At 40.9% G+C, this 17,978-nt stretch overlaps 1 protein-coding gene across 7 annotated transcripts; it reads left to right on the top strand.

Moving 5' to 3' along the window:
• The first annotated feature begins 4,203 nt into the window (after positions 1–4,203).
• Positions 4,204–17,894, top strand: cpeb4a (cytoplasmic polyadenylation element binding protein 4a). 7 transcript variants are annotated; one of them, XM_077005933.1, is made up of 12 exons: positions 4,207–4,654; positions 4,747–4,856; positions 5,331–6,545; positions 7,976–8,066; positions 9,674–9,724; positions 9,866–9,889; positions 10,051–10,224; positions 10,480–10,569; positions 13,199–13,317; positions 13,742–13,856; positions 14,545–14,726; positions 14,948–17,894. In XM_077005933.1, the coding sequence occupies exons 3-12, from the start codon at positions 5,385–5,387 to the stop codon at positions 15,173–15,175; spliced, it is 2,235 nt and encodes a 744-aa protein (XP_076862048.1). In that variant the 5' UTR covers positions 4,207–4,654; positions 4,747–4,856; positions 5,331–5,384; the 3' UTR covers positions 15,176–17,894. The 7 variants fall into 7 exon arrangements, with proteins under 7 accessions (XP_076862050.1, XP_076862048.1, XP_076862047.1 ...); XM_077005932.1 differs by having other exon boundaries at positions 4,744–4,856; XM_077005937.1 differs by lacking the exons at positions 4,207–4,654; positions 4,747–4,856 and adding exons at positions 6,729–6,821; positions 6,965–7,001 and having other exon boundaries at positions 6,407–6,545.
• The last annotated feature ends 84 nt before the right edge of the window (positions 17,895–17,978 follow it).

Here is a 17,978-nt window from a genome sequence, read left to right as displayed (position 1 = left end):
GATGGTATGAAATCCACTTCATCTGATACATGCTGCTAAGCTTAACAGTGAATGTGAAGCACTCCTGTCTTTGGTCTTCACCCTGGGCTTGTTAGATGACAAAACACATCAGCTCTGCACTTTCCACATCATTTCATAGAGTATAAAATTATGAAAGGCAGTCAGGGAAGCAGGCGTGAAGCAGTGTGATTGGCTGACGCTAGCAGTGCACTGTAGCTTAGGGAAGAGCTCCTGTTGTTCCACAATAACTCATAGAAATACTGTATATCTTAGCTATTTCTCACCAGTTATCATATATTGATTCTCTTCCTTCCTGTCTCTACCTCACATAGAAAGCTTGAAGTGTATCTTTTATATGGTCAGAAAAATACATTTTTGCAATATTTGATCAGAAAGGTGATACTTTGACGTTTCTCAGTTTACCCATCAAGTAAATTATTCTCTCTTCTTTTGCTCTGTAGCAAACTAGTTAATAAATAATCACAGACATGGTAATTTGTGCAGAATGCTATTGAGGAATGAAAATTGCTCTACATAGGCGACAAATTCTGATAGGGGAACTGTGTCCCCATGACCAAATGAGAGAAGGCCACAGTGTTTTGGGGGCTGTTGTGGTTTTTCAATGTTTCATATGGCAGAGACTGTTGTGGAACAGAGAGAGAGAAATGCGAGGGAAGAGAGAGAAAGAGATGGCAAGAAAGAAGGGAAGAGTGAGGAAGAGAGAGAGAAGGAGAGAGATAGAGAGTGAGAGACAGAGCTCACAGACTAGGAATCAGGTCATTTTGAAATAGTATGGCTTGGTATTTGTTTGGTTCTTGGCTTCTTATTAAAGAAGCAGGATCAGAATTGTTATGGTAACGATCAGGAAAGTGAAAATGGAAAGGCATTTTCTAAACAGTGCAGGATGGTGTGACCCATATTCTCTCCCTGATTAATTCACAGCAACACCTTCTGTCACAATTTAACTCTTTGTTGCCCCAACTGCCCCCTGAAAAGGTCATCCACTTGTCCAAGGGTTCATTTATGCCCTTTAATCTAACAGAAGATCTCTATTGAACAACAACAATGACAACAACAAAAATAGTAATAGTAATAATTACTAATTTTATGTCAAGAATATATCATGGCTGGAATAATGGACGGGTCATTATTAATTACATAATTGCACAGAATTACTGTAGACACAATAAAAACTAGTTTTTAGTCCATATGATATGCACACCTTAATGTGGTACATATTAATATATCAGAGGAAACGTTTAGTTACTGAAGAGTATGTAAGCCAAAGCTGGAACTAAATATGCCTGATCTGCTGATCTGAACATACAATTCATACTTGTATAATCTGTTTCTGTTTAGCCCATCATGTCACCCGTGAAAATGTGGCCAGAATGTCCTTTTTGTTTGCTGTTGATTGGACAACAACTGCCATTGTGTTTCTGTACTATATGTCTGCATGTGTGTGTGTGTGTGTGTGTGTGTGTGTGTGTGTGTGTGTGTGTGTGTGTGTGTGTGTGCGCATATGGATGATTGTGTATCCTCTGGTGTTGTGATCTGTCTTGCTGCCGCCATGTCGCACCAGAGCCTCTCACATGGCCTGAGCTGCAAGTCACATGGGCCGGGCATGTGCTATACTGCCCTGCACTGCACAGCCTTTATGTTCCCTGCCCATCCCAAGGACAGGAGGAGAGAGGGAAAGAGAATGATGACAATGATGAGGATGACTATGATGAAGATGACAATGATGAGGATGATAATGATGATGGTGATTGTAAATGAAACAGAGAACATTACTCGGGGAGAACAGATGAGAGTGAGGAAGGTCAGAGCTAAATTGGGAGACAAAGAGAAAGAGAGAGAGAGAGTGACAGAGAGAAAGACAAAGAAAAAAAGAAAAAGATATTTACTGTTCGCATGAGAGACCTAATGATTTTAGAAAGAGGTGAAGACAGAGAAGAAAGAAAGGCAGAGAGATTGCGAGTGCTTATGTATGTGCTTGGTGTTCCATGAGCAACGCCCTCCTCCTCCATCACCTCTTCCCTCCATTCATCCATCAGTTTCTAATGTGATGGCACACAGAAAGGCACAACGACCTTCTCTACACATGACGCATCTGGCAGTAACCAGCCCCGCTGAAGCTAGGGGGCGCTGTTTCAAGCTACAGCTCCCTCACACTGCTCCTTAATCTGCTTCATGTGAGTCACGCAGCCATGTATCGGGTTCACAAGACTCCAGTTTCTAGCCTAAAGGACCTAGAGGTGGAGCATCAGCAGGTCGCACCCTTACGTCCTCAAGCCTACAGTGTCGATGAAACACACACACGCCATGCACTGTGTCCCACAGCCTGCGTGCCGGCTACAGTGTCATTCAAGCAGTTGCCATGGAGAGACAAGACATCAAAGGCTATATTTGAATCCCACATCTAGTGGTGTGCCGTGAGCTGGGAGAGACAGTACATTGAGATAAAACGCTGCTGACACGGATATTCTAAGGTTCGTGTTTTGCTAATAACCTTAAGATTCTAGAGTACCAAATTCAAGAGTCAATACTTTACTCCTCCGTGATCTTGAGAGAGAGTCAGCAGTCAGCAGGTGGTGGGCGGGGTGAGCAGACAGGGTGAACATGTCGGGTTAGCTGCGAGCAGAGCACAGTGTCCTGTGTGAGCTCAGATTGGCCGTGCCGCATACCCTGCAGAGCTGCGGCAGCTACACACCTGGCCCGTGGGGGCCCTGTTCTCCGCAGGGCAACCTTTGACCCCCCCCCCAAGGTCCCGTGACGGGGCCGTAGAAAGATGGGTGTTGCAGTCACAGCATGCACACGGATGGTTATTCAGGTTCGGCCTGGTTTCCAGGAAACGGAGAGGCGGGCGATGCCAGTCATGCGTGCACTTTGGTCGGAGAGCGGATCATATGATGCCACAGAGCGGTTTACGGCACCTTCTGTTCACCTCTGTGTTGTTAAACATACAGTGGGTGAGTGTGAGACATAAGGCCAACTCAGGGCAGGAAATTCAGCATACATTTAAGCTTAATGTGTTGGAAACAATAGATTTAATTAACTTCATTACATAGTTCATTGCATGGGATATTTTCATCTATAATAAATGGACAATGACAATATGTTTTTGTTGTCTAAAATGTTATGTCCAAGAGACTAAAAGGTACAGCAATGCAACATTTCTCATTATAGTTTATAACAATCTGCATAAAGATATAGGAAATATATTCTTTATATAGTATTATAGTTTTTATATAGACATTTCTGCTTGTAACACATTTGGCATAGCCATAAGTCAAAAATTTCAGTGCTTGATGACATATGTGCTTAAAGCAAAAATGCTGAGGTAGATGAGGGTAAAGGTCAAAAGGCATATGTCAAATTATCTGTGTCAAATGAGTAAAGAATCTATTCAGGTTTTTCCAAGTGTAAAGGCAACCAATCTCTGGTCACTGTACAAGTTACAGGCAAATACAGGTTATATGCAGTCAATGTCTAAGTGAGTCAGCACACCTGTGAAAGGTAGTTTTGTATTCTGTCTATGTCACCAGCTGTGTGATGCAACTACAAACCCCCCCCCGACTCAATACTGCAGAGAAACAGGACGATTTTGATCTGGCCCAGACACGAACAATCAAGTGCTAAAGCTCGATTACAGGCCACAAATAGCAGCAGCTTACTTTAATGAGATTTCAGGCAGCAGAGCACACCAGAGTGGTCCTACACACCATTCTCAGAGTCTCCGAAACCATCATTAAATAGATATGCACTGTTCACAGAGAGTGTAGTGAATGCAGACAGGCTGAAGTCAAAGAGCCATACATACAGAGGGGAAAGAACACGGGATGAGATGAAAAGAACCCGCACTGAATACAGACTCTGACTGAAAGCAGCCTCAGTACATATCTTTTAAAAATTTATATTTCTCAGTACATAGAACACGTCAAATTTAGTCTTTCTTTTCCTTAAAGGACTACCAAAGAAAATATTTTAGAGCAGCTCTGACAACGCATGCTAACTCATTGGCTAACTAATTAGTTCTAGTTCCATTCTAGTTTGTGATCAATAATCTTTATATAAGTGGATATTCACATGAAAGCGAGGTCAATATATAATGCAGAATTTTATATACATATGACTGTATGTTTGGCGGTTTGAGTTTTACATTCATAGGTTTATTAGTCTAAACCAGTGCTTATACACGGATTATAGTGTCATTTTATTCATTAATCTGACGCTTTTTATAAATTATCCAAAATGGGTGTGGTTTGAACACTGTTGACCAATTACATGGCACTCATATGTAAAACTGGGAGAGGTACCACACGAAAGAGGCGGGGTTAAAGCCGGAAGTACGGTAAGACTGGTTGCTCGGTCACGCGTATAGTTAGCATGTACAACCTGCCCACCGCTAGGAAACGGTGGAAAATATAATTTTATTGAGCAGTATGACAAAACTATGACAACGACAGAACAAGTACGCGACGTGTAAATTGATATCATACCGCAAATAGACCATGGCACGTATGTATTCTCTCTTAACTGACTGAAGGTGATGCACTGTCATCAAGCAACCAGAACACGAAGGCTGACCATCGTCTTCAGTGTCACTGTAGTTACACCGAGATATCCAAAGTACTTCATCGCTGGATATAAGGTAACGTGTCTAGACATTCACCTCAAGGCGTTTAGTTGCGCTGCGGAGAGCTATTCCGTGCCTGAAACACTTCAACGTAATTGTGACAGTAGGCTATAGACCATAAGGAGCAGCTGAGAGCGAAGGGAGGCGTCAGCAGCATTTTCCTGTATTTAAATGGTCGAGACCGAGGAGGTCATTGGTGAAAAAAGACGAAAAATCGGTACGTCGATTCCATTTTCTCCAAAGATTTGAGATCACGCCATGAGCGTTGCACACGCGAGCGTTTGATTCCTTTATTATTTTTTAAATCTGACATTCTGAGGTGTTTGGTAAGGTGGCCCATCGTTAAGCCTTTTTTGCGTGATATCAACATTTTGACTTAATTACGTGCTCATTTAGCCTAAAATGCCGTCGATGGAATTTCGGTCAACCGGTTAACTCCCTTTAGCGCCCATCGCCTGCACGTTCTCAGATGCATTGAGCGTTTGTGTGTAATGATTACATCAGGGAACATAGCAGATGGTTTCTACAGACAAGTGATTTTTAAAACATGATTCGTGATTTGTGGTCTGATGCTGCTGATAATGAAAGATGTGATCAAAGGGTGATTTTTAAAATGGGTGTATGAAGGGCTTGACATTGAATTGATTAATTGATTAGGTCTGTGATGGGTGAAATGTTTTTCTTCTTCAAGGTATTCAAGGAAATTGAGGGGATTAACAGCAAGTGAAAAGATTAGGCTACCTAAATGGGGGATTACAGCTTTGGAGTCCTTGTTAAAAACAACGCCACTAACAAATCCGTTTTCCCCGTAAGAATTCACCCACACCTTCAGCATCCGGTGCATCAGCAGACGGCTCCTCCAAGTCCCCCTGCTTTCATTAACAGCAACACTCCAAGCAGTGCTGGAAATGCTGGGTCTGCTTGGCTTTTCCCCACTGTGACGGCCCATTCTAACATGCAAGATGAGATCCTTGAGCCCGAGAAAGCCAAGGCCCAGCTACAGCAACAGGACGACCACGAAGGCCAGGACAAGCAACCCCTCTCCCCACAAGGCCACCAAGAATCGGCAGGCATTCTGTCTGATCTGGAGAACCCCGTGCCAGAAGATATCCAGCTGGAGAAGGGTACCGTGGAGAACGGCGGCGGAAAGGAAGGCCTGCGTCTCGAATCCCCTGTGCTGACTGGGTTCGACTATCAGGAGACTGCAGCCATCGGGCCTCTGGTGCAGTCCAGCAACAACTCCTCCTCCTCTCTGCCTGGCTTCAGCAGCTGGTCCTCTGCTCTCCCCTCCAACCCCTCCAGTGTGATGGAGGAGGTGGGGTTCTTCAGCCAGGCTGCTGCTGCGGCGGCTACCACCAATACTCCACCACCCCTGCTGTTCCAGAACTTCTCCCACCACACCAGCCCGGCGTTCGGAGGTGGCTTTTCCCACCAGATTGGACCACTGTCCCAGCACGCCCCCCCTGCCCCCGCACCTCCCCCTCACCCCCACTTTCAGCATCCCCACAACCAGCACCAACAGCACCGCAGGTCCACCGCCAGCCCAAATCCTCCGCCCTTCAGCCACCGCAGCTCTGCTTTTAACCAGCTCCCTCATTTAGGGAATAATCTCAATAAGCCAGCTTCCCCTTGGGGCAACTACCAGAGCCCAGGCTCCACCCCTTCCTCCAGCTCTTGGAGCCCAGGTGGAGGTTATGGTGGCTGGGGTTGCTCTCAAGGCCGGGGGGAGTACAGACGGGGCCTAAATGGGGGCGTAACTCCGCTCAACTCCATTTCGCCATTGAAGAAATCCTTCCCAAACAACCAGACTCCATCACAGAAGTATTCCCGCAACAACTCCAGCTTCAACCCTAAACCTTGGATAGAGGATAACCTCAACCGCAATGAGAGCATCTTCCCTTTTCAGGTAAAGGGCCCAGAGTCTCTTGTTTTCATCTGTGGTTAATGGGGTGAGAAGGATGTATAATGGCTAGAGAAAGTAAATAACTTATTTTCATGTGGATGAAGTTAATTACTTTGGATGTGTCACTAAGTATCTAGAGTGTGTGTGTGTGAGTGCAACAGTTAGTCATTTATTCTCTTTGGCCAGGCCTGATATGACTGATGGGCACTGCCACAGTCTAGTTTGATGAATGCATTAGATCAAAGCCCAGATGTCCCTCTGCCACTACACTTTGGAAAGGTTAGTGTCTTCTAAAAAGACATGGAGGAGTGAGTCAAAATCAGTGTATTGTGGTATAAGTCATACAGCTAAAGGGAAATGGGAATGAACAAATGTCTGGTTCCATTAATGGCTCAGGATAGCATGATTATCTGTAATTCCAGACTTCAGGAAGGGAAAAACACCAGGGACTTTTCTAAGGTCAGTCACAGACAGTATTCATTTTTCTTCCACCACCTATCATGCTTCAGTGATTGGTTCCTACAGTGGATGAGGGACTTCATTTGAAACAGGCTAATCTCACAATTTATTTCTTTTCTGCACAGAGTTGATTTAAAATTCCTTTTGTTGTTTAAATACACTTTAAAACATGAAGTAACTTGCTAAGAAAAGTAAATGTTCATGTTAGTGCTTTGGGGGTAAAATGTTACTTGTGCTCCTATTACTGACTGGTTAATATATTACTGCATTGTGCTTCATTTATGGTTACTCGTATTGCGTTCTCATTTGAACCTAGTGGTGGCTTTGAAAACAAACACTATTGTTTCATATGCATGGTCATCCCTCCCCTCTTTGCTGCCTCTAGCCTAATGAATGAATGAATGTTCAATTTTATATAGCACCTTTCAAGATGCCCAAGGTCGCTTTACAATTAAATTCCAAGAACAGATCTCCTGTTTTTCACCCCCTTATTAGAGCTTGTTGTATGAATAAACAGTTGATTAGAATTAGGAAGTGTCTGGCAATAGTTTGTCTTATGGAAATATGCAAGGTATTTGTTGTTGAAAGTGTTGAGACTGGCTTGTATTAGACATTTAACAACCTTCTTTTCCATTCTGTTTGCCGTTTATGGTTAACGGGAAGAGCACAACGGTCATGTGAAGTGTGATCACTGTCCTTCCTTAAAAACTCGTTTCCCAAAGATCATCTATTCAAAATACTGTTTTTATGCTCACTGGCTTTTCCATAGGTTAACTGAGTCACAGATTGTGAAAGACTTTGAAGATTTTGCTGATTTTCCTCCAGTTTAATCTTCCCAAACTCTGAACTTTCAGGGAACAGGTGTCATAGTCCTCGTGCTCCATTCTTGATAAACTGGAAATGTGTAGAAATGAAACAGGAAGGGGGTTGAGCCCGAAAAAGTCTAACTATAGTTCTTCCTGGGCCCATGACAGGAGCGGAGTCGCTCCTTTGATGGCTTCAGCATGCATTCCCTGGAGAACTCCCTGATTGACATTATGAGAGCTGAACAGGATTCTTTGAAAGGTACATTCTCATCCACAGGTGTACCATTCATCCCATTACCTGTCCATGAAATTATTTTGGTGGGTATGTTATTTGGCGTTGAGAGGAGGTGTGGGAGGAGTTTGATGATGCATGTTAGCAGGTGATAACACAAAAAGGTGCCTTTTTGTTCAGTCATTCTGTGTTATTACAGACTCTGTGATATTCTCCTCAGGTTGCGTTTGCTTTGATTGTCCTCATGGTTGTCTTACTGAATTAGTTACGGCATGTCGATTCTTCCCGCACCCTTTGCACTATGCATTCTGTGCTGTAATGTTTTGCATGTTTTGACGTTATAAGTCCCTTTTGATATTTGGCGTGAGACAATGTTTGTTTTATGTTAATTTGAGCCCTCTTGACATGTGGTGATAGTAGTATAGTTGATATGAGTGGCTAACTAACATTTATCATGGAGTTCTACATTTAGAAGTGCTAGATTCAGTGGATAGTGACAGTTTGAGACATTTGACTGTACAGGCATACAAATGTTTTCTACTTCCCCATTTTTGTTCTCATTGTAGCAGTTCTTTCCTTTTCTTCTGAACTACAATTTTTCTTATCTGCTTTCTGCTGAATGTAGAATTTGCAGAGGAAATTTACCGGAACTGATACATTTCTGCACGTTGTCCTAGTGTTCACTCACTTCATAACTGCACAACACACTGAAGCCATTTTGCCTTTGGACAATACAGGTGATGATATTGCCAATACACAAATAAATTCCCTGTCACGTGACTTTTCCAGTGAGAGCATCTTACAGCAATGACATGACACAACAAGGAAAGCTATACGAGGTGTATATTTGGTATACACTGAGTCTTGGGCCACAGTTTTTGCTCTTCATTAATAATGGAGCATGATGACAGTCAGGTTTTCCTGGAAGAGTATCTGTGTTGGACCTTCACGGTTGTGGCGGGTTACGAGATATGAAATCCTGATGCCCTTCAGCCCTTAACCTGAGCTGTGTTCATGTTGGTCTTTGTTTGTGATCCTTCACAAATAATTAATAAATCCCCCCCTTTTCACCTACATTTGCTCCTTTTGTTACATGCATGCCTAAAGAATTTGTGATTAGAGGCCAACCAATATGTATAGTCACTGTTTGCAAAAATATGCAGAGTATATAAGAATGGCGATTGAACTGCTAAATATTCTTGTAAGAAAACATTAGATGTCCTAAATACATGTAGGGTCTTAAATCTCCTAATATTATAGTAATCTAATAGCAAAAATAGTTGTCATTGTTAAATTGTCCAAGTTTTGTTAGCTGAATCGGAACCTCCTGGATTAGATGGTTAATCTAGGCCAGGAAAGAGAAAGCAGCCATCACACAGGCTATTGTGCTAATTCCTGATTAAACTATTTTTTTCCTCCTGTCTGCTTAATCTTTCTATTTAATCTGAAAATGTATTATATTCTCTAATGGTCACATCTTCTTAGAATGTCATAATTAAATCATAAAACTTTGATAAACAACATAATTTTGTCATTTTGAACATGTATTGCACCTTTAACAGACCTGTATCAACTTAATTCTGAACATGTTTCTGCATGAAAAGCTTAGGGGGCTTGTTTTCCTTCTGGTGTAGGTCGTTTCGGCTTTTCCCATCCAGGTGGAGATGGTTCACTGTCTGGAAACAGTACGTGTTCTGTTTTGTCTGGGATCTCTTCTACCATGTACATGAACATCATCTATTACTGCATTACATTAAAAATGCATTTATGGTTGATGACTGTGACCGTAAAGTGCTGAATTGTATTCTTTGTTTCTTTGTATGCAGCAAGGAACTATGGGAGACGTAGAGGTAATGCTTCATACTGTGTGTTCGTCCATCTTTCCCTGTACGTGACGCTTTGGTCTATGGTTGTTTGCTGCTTTAGGATGTGAAGGGAGAAGAAAAACAAGGTTGTGTGTGTGTGTGTGTGTGTGTGTGTATACGTGTACACACACTTGTGCCTGCACTAGGTCACTCCTCTCTGTTCCCCATGGAGGACGAGCGTGGATTCGGTGAAGACGAAAGGTCTGAGGGGCTCGGCGGCCTGGGTTCCCCACACTGCTTCCCACACCAGAACGGAGAGCGCATTGAGCGCTACTCCCGCAAGGTCTTTGTCGGCGGACTACCTCCCGATATAGACGAAGGTGCGTGTTTGAACACTGGCTCACTGTAGTTTCAGGGGCCCACAGGCCTGCTGCCCATGTTTCACAGACTCACTGTGGTTTCGTGGATGGTGATGATTCTCTTGAGCTTTTCATACAATCAACTGTGTCATTTCAGGCCCTCGAGGCAGGATTTAATCTTCATGCTTTCTTCAGTTTTCCTTTCATTCCTGTTTTCCTTCTCGATATGCAGGACCAAACGTTTATTTGTATTGTGTGAACTGCATCTCGTTTCAGATGAGATCACCGGTAGTTTCCGTCGGTTTGGACATTTGTTTGTAGATTGGCCCCACAAAGCAGAAAGCAAGTCCTACTTCCCACCAAAAGGTTAGACAAAGGTTGTTGATACTCTGCTTTGCTGTACATATGGACTGAAATATTTATATTAGTGAGCAAGTTATACTGGTATATATTTTTAAGAGCAAATTTACATGTGATTCAAACCCTCTGGTTCAGTGCTTCTTGTGCCCCCCAAATATTACTCCTCTCATTTCCGCTACGCAAAGTGTTCTGATCTACAAATCCTGATCTACAAACATGTACTGAAGTAAATGGAGCCATAGATAGTTATTGGCACAGAATGAGCTAAAAGCTAGATGTTTTCTGCTGGTTGCGCATGTCGTAAGTGATGCAGCCAACAGTACTCTTGAAGAATGAAGAGTGGTTAGATGCTTGCTTTAATTTAAAATTGCAACTTTGAAGCAATTGTGCATTTACAGTATTTATGGAAGTACTGTATATATTTTACAATAGATATATTCAAAGTTGAGCACTCAAGTTGCTTGAGGGGTCATTCCATGCCAAGTCACCTAGCCCTCCCAGTTCATGTCATGGCTGTTCGAATATATGGTATAAGAAGGAAGGAAAGGAAATGATGCCAGAAGAAATGGTTAGTAGAGCACATCTACAGTTGTCATTCAGCTCTCCCCAGAGATGTTCCATGCCAGCTTACCTAGATCTCCTACTGCATGTCATGGATTTTCTTGAAAATCAGTGCAAACCCCTGTATTAAATTCATGAGACCCTGCAAAGTCCTGTACTTCTACTCAGCTTTTCGAGTTATCTGAGTTAATTTGAATCACTAATGCACTGGTTTGGGTTGGAATTTGTATTGGACATCCAAGAAGCCCTAAAGATAATTTGAGACACGTAATCATGTAAATATTTTTTTGACTGTTTTAGAGTAATCAAATTAATAAACAAATAATTTTATCCAAATGAAGAATGTTTAATTTTCAGAAATGTAGATTTTCAATGGATCCTTGCCTGCAGATTTTGTTTTTATGTGTAGATTACTACCAAATCGAGAAGTTATTTGGTACTACATCAAAACTGAGTACTACACATCTTGCTAAATGTAGCTTTGGTTCCAAAAACCCAAAAAGTGATACATTTTATAAGAAGGTGTTAATATTCATTGTTGATTTGTAAAGGAATTGAAGATGTTATATGGGTCCATCATTTAATAATTTATGGAAAATAGTTTTTCATAACTTTTACTAGCTGTAATATTACATGTATGTAATGTAAATGTTTGAATTTGGGGTTTTCTCTGTGATGCCTACTAAGCCTGTTTTTCATAGGGTCAAGAAATTAACAAGTTACAGCTTGTAGTTAAATTGGTACAGCTAAACTGATTTCTCACATCAACTAGAAGCATTGGAAGCCAATTAAGCAAGTCTGGGCCCATCCCACCTGAAACAGGTTTGGGTTTATTGCAGAATAGATTGCTGCATTCCCAATAGTATATTAAAGCGTGCAATTCAAATTCATTTATCATTAAGCAGATTGATGTGACAGATCATGGAACCTTGATCTATTGGAAAGAGCCCACAAGAAGAGGGAAACCATCACTACACTAAAGTTCATTTTTCAAGTTTGGAACCATCAAAGAACTATTAAAGTTGGGAAGTGGCTGTTCCAACTTGACAGATAATTCCACAGTGTTTGGTTTTTTGTTTTTTGCATTACCAGTACTTTATGTACTTGTCCACAATTTACAATGTACTTGTCCTTGTTTACATTACCAGTACTTGTCCACAATTACGAGTGTAACAAATGGTAATTTACAGAAAATGATTAAATGATGGAGCAATATGATGTCTTAATTCTCAGCAATGAAAATTAACCCAAAAAAATGGTTTCATTGAAATTGGAAAAAATCTTCTTCCAATATCTTAGAGTGGTGTTTTTCAGTTCTAAAACAATATTTAGAAAGGTCTGTGGCACATTTTTATGCTGTACAAAATAACTTTACTACTATGTGGTTGTAAGAAAATAAATTAGTGAAGATACATTTTTGAAAATTAAATCTTCTTTTGGATGAAACCTTTCGACTACTCAAAAACATTCAATGACTAATATTTACATAAATACATGTTATACGTTATTCATAGGATTTCTTGCAGGTTCAGTACAAATTCCAACCCAAATCAGTGAAAAACAGGCTATTGCTGAGGCATAAAATACACACTCAAAGAATAGCAAAAGTGATAGGTTTAGCCCTCTGAGCAGAGGAGAAAAAAAAAGTGTTGAGCTAAAAGATTTTGCAGGGTCTCATGAATTTAATACAGGTTTCCAATTTTCCCCCCAAGAAAATCCATGGCATTAAGTCGGTGTAGGTGAGTTGTCATGGCATGACCATGGAGAGAGGGCGCTATGACGTCTGGACCACTGCTCTGTAGATTTGCTCTACTAACAACCATTTCTTCTGGCATCATTTCCCTTCCCACTTATACCATGTATTTTTAACATGGTCCATGTTGTCACAAAATCTATATGACTTTAATCCAAATAGAGGTTGATGTTTCTACTAATGCGAGTGTGGGGGTTTTTTTTGTTTTGATTGGTTGAAGTGTTTCTGCCATGATTTCATCCTGCATAACCTTCCATCAGAATATCTAGAACACTATGAATGGTAGGATGGAGCATCTTCAAACATGTCCTTCATCTGCAGGATATGCGTTCCTTCTGTTCCAAGAAGAGAGCTCGGTCCAGGCCCTGATCGATGCGTGCATGGAGGAGGAGGGGAAGCTGTACTTGTGTGTGTCCAGCCCCACCATCAAAGACAAGCCCGTGAGCTTTGCCCACCCACTGCACCTTGTGCACCTCAACCAGTATTTTTAACCTTCCGTGCACATCGAGGCGGAGGGAGGCGACGGCTCTGCAACGGTGCCGCCGTCTCAAAATAGGTGCTGTTAAATATAAACCTGAGGCAGCAGCCCTGGACTCTTGCATGCGCTATGCTCCATTTGCATGCATGTGGGTTGGTGGTGCCGTGAGATGCAATGGGAAAAACTACAGACAATATGAGGCGCCAGCAGGTGTTTAAATGGTCCCCGATTTCAAAAGGTATTAAGCATGATCTTAAATAAACTGGAGGGTGAGACCACCTCGTAGGCAGCATATTAAGTTTGACTGAAATCCATAAAGTGAATTATTCAGAATGTTGCCATTTGTAGCAGATGCCTAGAATATGGCTGGCTTTGTGTATTCTTAGGTCCAAATCCGTCCATGGAATCTAAACGACAGTGATTTTGTAATGGATGGCTCACAGCCCCTTGACCCCAGGAAGACCATCTTTGTTGGGGGAGTTCCACGACCTCTTCGAGCTGGTACAAATTTTGGCTTTCAGTCTTATGACCAACAACAATGCATCACTATGCATCAGCTAAGTCTGACCAGTAAAATGATGCAAAGTGATATGAGCTTAAATGTGCAATGTTCTTTACTGAATGTTGCTATGAAAATATACTGGATCACACCAGTACAGCAATCCTTTTTGCTGTCTCATTCTCTGCACAATGTAACCCTGTTGGAGATCACTCCTTCTATGCAGTATTATGTTAGAAGCACACATTTCACTTTCTCACAACACAGTAAATGTTGTAGAAGTTTGAAATCTCATTTGAGACAATGGTGCTTTTAGTTAATGAAATATTTCAGTAGTTACTATTCATTCAGTTACTATTCATTCACTGACTATTCACTCCTGATGCATGACATGGTGGTCATGCTAGAAAATGTAAGCTAGGACATAATAGCTTTTATCCTATACTCAGTACTGCAGTCACCAGTTATATGTGTCCCCTGGGACAGAAATGTCCCTTTCGTGCTGTCCTGGTTTGTTTTTGACTGTCTGTGTGTCTCTCTCTCTCTCTCTCTCTCTCGCTCTTTCTCTCTCTCTCTCGCTCTTTCTCTCTCTCTCTCGCTCTTTCTCTCTCTCGCTCTTTCTCTCTCTCTCTCGCTCTTTCTCTCTCTCTCTCGCTCTTTCTCTCTCTCTCGCTCTCTCTCAAATGGCAGTGGAGCTGGCAATGATCATGGACAGGCTGTATGGAGGAGTGTGCTATGCTGGCATTGATACTGACCCTGAGCTGAAGTATCCCAAGGGGGCTGGCCGTGTGGCCTTCTCCAACCAGCAGAGCTACATCGCAGCCATCAGCGCTCGCTTTGTGCAGCTGCAGCATGGCGAGATCGATAAACGGGTGGGTGAAGGTGGGGTGTGGCCAGGGTGGGAGTGGGGGGTGGTGCTCAGAGTCTGCTCTTCATTCAGTCCCAGGTCATCTGCATCAGTCTTTTTTTTCCCCCTCTCTGTTATGAAGGAAAGGTGGGGGAGGTTCTTTATTTCCTCTGCACGGACCAGTTATTATTCAAGTGGCCATCCGTCATTTGTCTTTCGCATCACAGTCATGTTGTCTCCGTCCAGGTGGAAGTGAAGCCATACGTCCTGGACGACCAGCTGTGTGACGAATGTCAGGGCACGCGCTGCGGGGGGAAGTTTGCGCCCTTCTTCTGTGCCAACGTCACCTGTCTGCAGTACTACTGTGAATACTGCTGGGCAGCCATCCATTCGCGAGCTGGGCGGGAGTTCCACAAGCCCCTGGTGAAGGAGGGCGGAGACCGGCCACGCCACATCGCCTTCCGCTGGAACTGACCCCAGCGGGGGAGCCGTGGGCCAACGCTTGCAGAACTTGCATACATGCACTTTTCCATTTTTGCTGGTTCCTTTTTATTTAGAGTTCTTTTTTTAAGTATACCTTTAATTTATTCTAAGTTTTTAATTTGTTGCAATCTGATGATAAAAGAAAAAAACGATGTATTCCCCAGGGGGGTTTTTTGTTTAAAATCTAAGTTGGTGCGCATGAAAACTTGAATGCTTTAGATTTATATAGATGTTTAGCCTGACTTGACTCTGAAATGCTGTTTTATTTTTTATTGTACTACTAATGAGGCCTCACATTTGTGTTGTGATGCATCACATTTAGGATGTGGTCAGAATGCACTAGTTGACTACATGGAGAAAAGCAGCAGACTCATTAAAGATGCACATTTCACTGTACATGCAAATGGTGATGACTAGTTTTCAGACACTGAACTCACATAGTTGCATGAAGACATTAATGCAGGTAGTTCTAGCAAAACATACTTGGACCTTACTAGCAGGAGACCAAACCTACTGTATAACTAACAAAATGCTGATTTTTGAAAGGCTATTTTATGAACATTAGCAAGGTTAGATGGAATAGCTTGGCCTATTATGGGAGCCATTATTGATGATGGTTACGCTTTTGCTAACTGCCACGTCTACAAAAAAAAAGCAGAATCTGTAGAAATATGCATTTTATTTGTACTCACTGCATTCACTTGCAGTTATGGCCACTTCAACATAACGACCTAAGATTATGGCCACATGCTACACAGGACGCAGCCTGATGACCCAGACTCAAGGATGATCGTGGTGCGGTGAGCAGTAAGGTTGTCTGTGACTTCATCTTGTATTGCCTGCTCCACAGTTTTTCTTTTTCAGTTTTTTTTTCTTTTCTTTAGACAGGCGAACCAAAGATAAGCCTTAGAGATAATAAATGTCTTGACCTCTGTGAATCCTGGAAATTATTGTTGTTGAGAGAAAATAGGGTGAATAAGTGTTCATTTGGTTTGATTAAAAAACAAAAACAAAAAAACATAATTCTTGTGATGGTTATGGCAGTAACATTTGCTCACTTGTCAGGGAAAATGTGCTAAAAGCTAACTTAATATTGTAGTACTAATGAGAATTACAGTGTGTTGTACTGATGGTGTTTTATTGCATGATTTTTCCCCCCCATTGGATTGAGCATTGTGGTAGCTGAAGACATTTCAAAGAATTTTCTGTCACAGAGAAACAAATATTATTTTATACGTGGTCTGCTGATTTTTGTACTGTGTTTTCTAGATGGTTATTTTATCATTAACATGAACATATGCACTACTTTTCTATATATTGTTTTTCAAGTCATTTAGGCACATTTTTTTCACGAATGGAAAGTCTTTTTGCGATACCTCATTTTTTCACTTGTTGGGTATAGATTTTGTACCTTTGTTACTAAGAGATCTGGTTATAAGTCAAACATGAAAATGGAAAAGTTAATATACTTTTTAATTAAGCTTTATATATGATTGCAGATATTTGAGGAGTAAACACTGAATCAAGCATGATGAGGAAAACATTGACATGTGTGGCACTTGTAAAAAAAAAAAAAAAATGTATAAAACCAGCCTATTCTCACTATCGAAAACGGTACATTACTTCCCTTGTTACTTATAGAAATAAAATTAAAATCACTGTAAATAAGGTTCTGGATAGGATGCACCTTGTATCACAATTAGGAATGTTCCATAGTCAATTATCAATAATGTTAATTGTTAAATATAATCCTGAATGGCAGAAAGGCTCATTTTTGCTAAGTATGCATGACCTACAATTAAGATAAAGCTGGTTTGGTCTTGGCTTCGTTCAGATTACACTTGTGTTTTATGTAACTCCTTCCAAGCTCTTAGAATAATAACTTTCTTGTTTTGAAGGTGAGCAAACAGAGATACTGGCTGTTTTACTGTGGCCTTGCCTATGCTCAGAAGCCTACACCCAGACTTTCAGACTTGAATGTGATAAATCTTGCAAAATAACCTGGAGTTATGTGCAATATGATTTTCTCTTCATAAAAATCTCTGATATATAATTATTCAGTGGCTTGCAGACCTGAGGAAATTTCAATTGTCCCTCAATATAATTTCTACGTCATAACATTTTTTTCCATTTTTGTATACTAATAATACCACTAATATATGTGTAAAAAAATGTTATTTTTACTTTTGTGTATTCACATATTTTCCTACTTAATTTCATGCTACTGTGATTAAAATCATTGTAAATAGAGAAATGTATTAAACATGTATTGTTATTTTGAATTGGAATGTTAAACTTTTGTCATTTTGAACATAGTTATCAACAGTATACCTATTGGAGTTCTAAGTTTTATTAATCATATTATTGTGCTTCATGTCTACAGAAGGATAAGAAAAATATCAGATTATTCTGTGTAACTGATAATTTAAATTTACATAGTTTATAACTGTATCAGAAGGTTGTATTTATCAATAGATTTTTATAAGAGGTATAATTTTTTGCTATGCCATTTATAAGTTTAGATTTTTTATATTTTACCACCATATGGAATTATGTAAAACAAAGCATCATTTTATAGTTGGGTTAGTCATAAATGTGCTGTTATAGTTGAGTCCTATGTTTTAATTATTTGCCAGCTATTTATAACAGTATGCTTAATTTTTAAGTATTTGTATTGTGAATTGTTGAATGAATAAACTTAATATCAAGATCTGCTGTAATGTATTTTTCAAATGTGAAAATGATCTAAATTAAATAATGGAATATATGGTTTGTCTGTGTGAGACCCAAGTCC

Source organism: Brachyhypopomus gauderio, chromosome 5 (assembly GCF_052324685.1).
Source record: "Brachyhypopomus gauderio isolate BG-103 chromosome 5, BGAUD_0.2, whole genome shotgun sequence".
NCBI lineage: Eukaryota > Metazoa > Chordata > Actinopteri > Gymnotiformes > Hypopomidae > Brachyhypopomus > Brachyhypopomus gauderio.
This window is presented reverse-complemented; position numbering and strand designations above follow the sequence as displayed.

What these genes read in the sequence shown, in the direction of transcription:
- cpeb4a (XM_077005931.1), top strand. Translation starts at nt 5,385, where the DNA reads ATGGGGGATTACAGCTTTGGAGTCCTTGTTAAAAACAACGCCACTAAC. An exon ending in TGGTTCACTGTCTGGAAACA is followed by an intron (nt 9,725 to 9,865) that starts GTACGTGTTCTG and finishes CTTTGTATGCAG; the next exon opens with CAAGGAACTATGGGAGACGT. An exon ending in GAACTATGGGAGACGTAGAG is followed by an intron (nt 9,890 to 10,050) that starts GTAATGCTTCAT and finishes TGCCTGCACTAG; the next exon opens with GTCACTCCTCTCTGTTCCCC.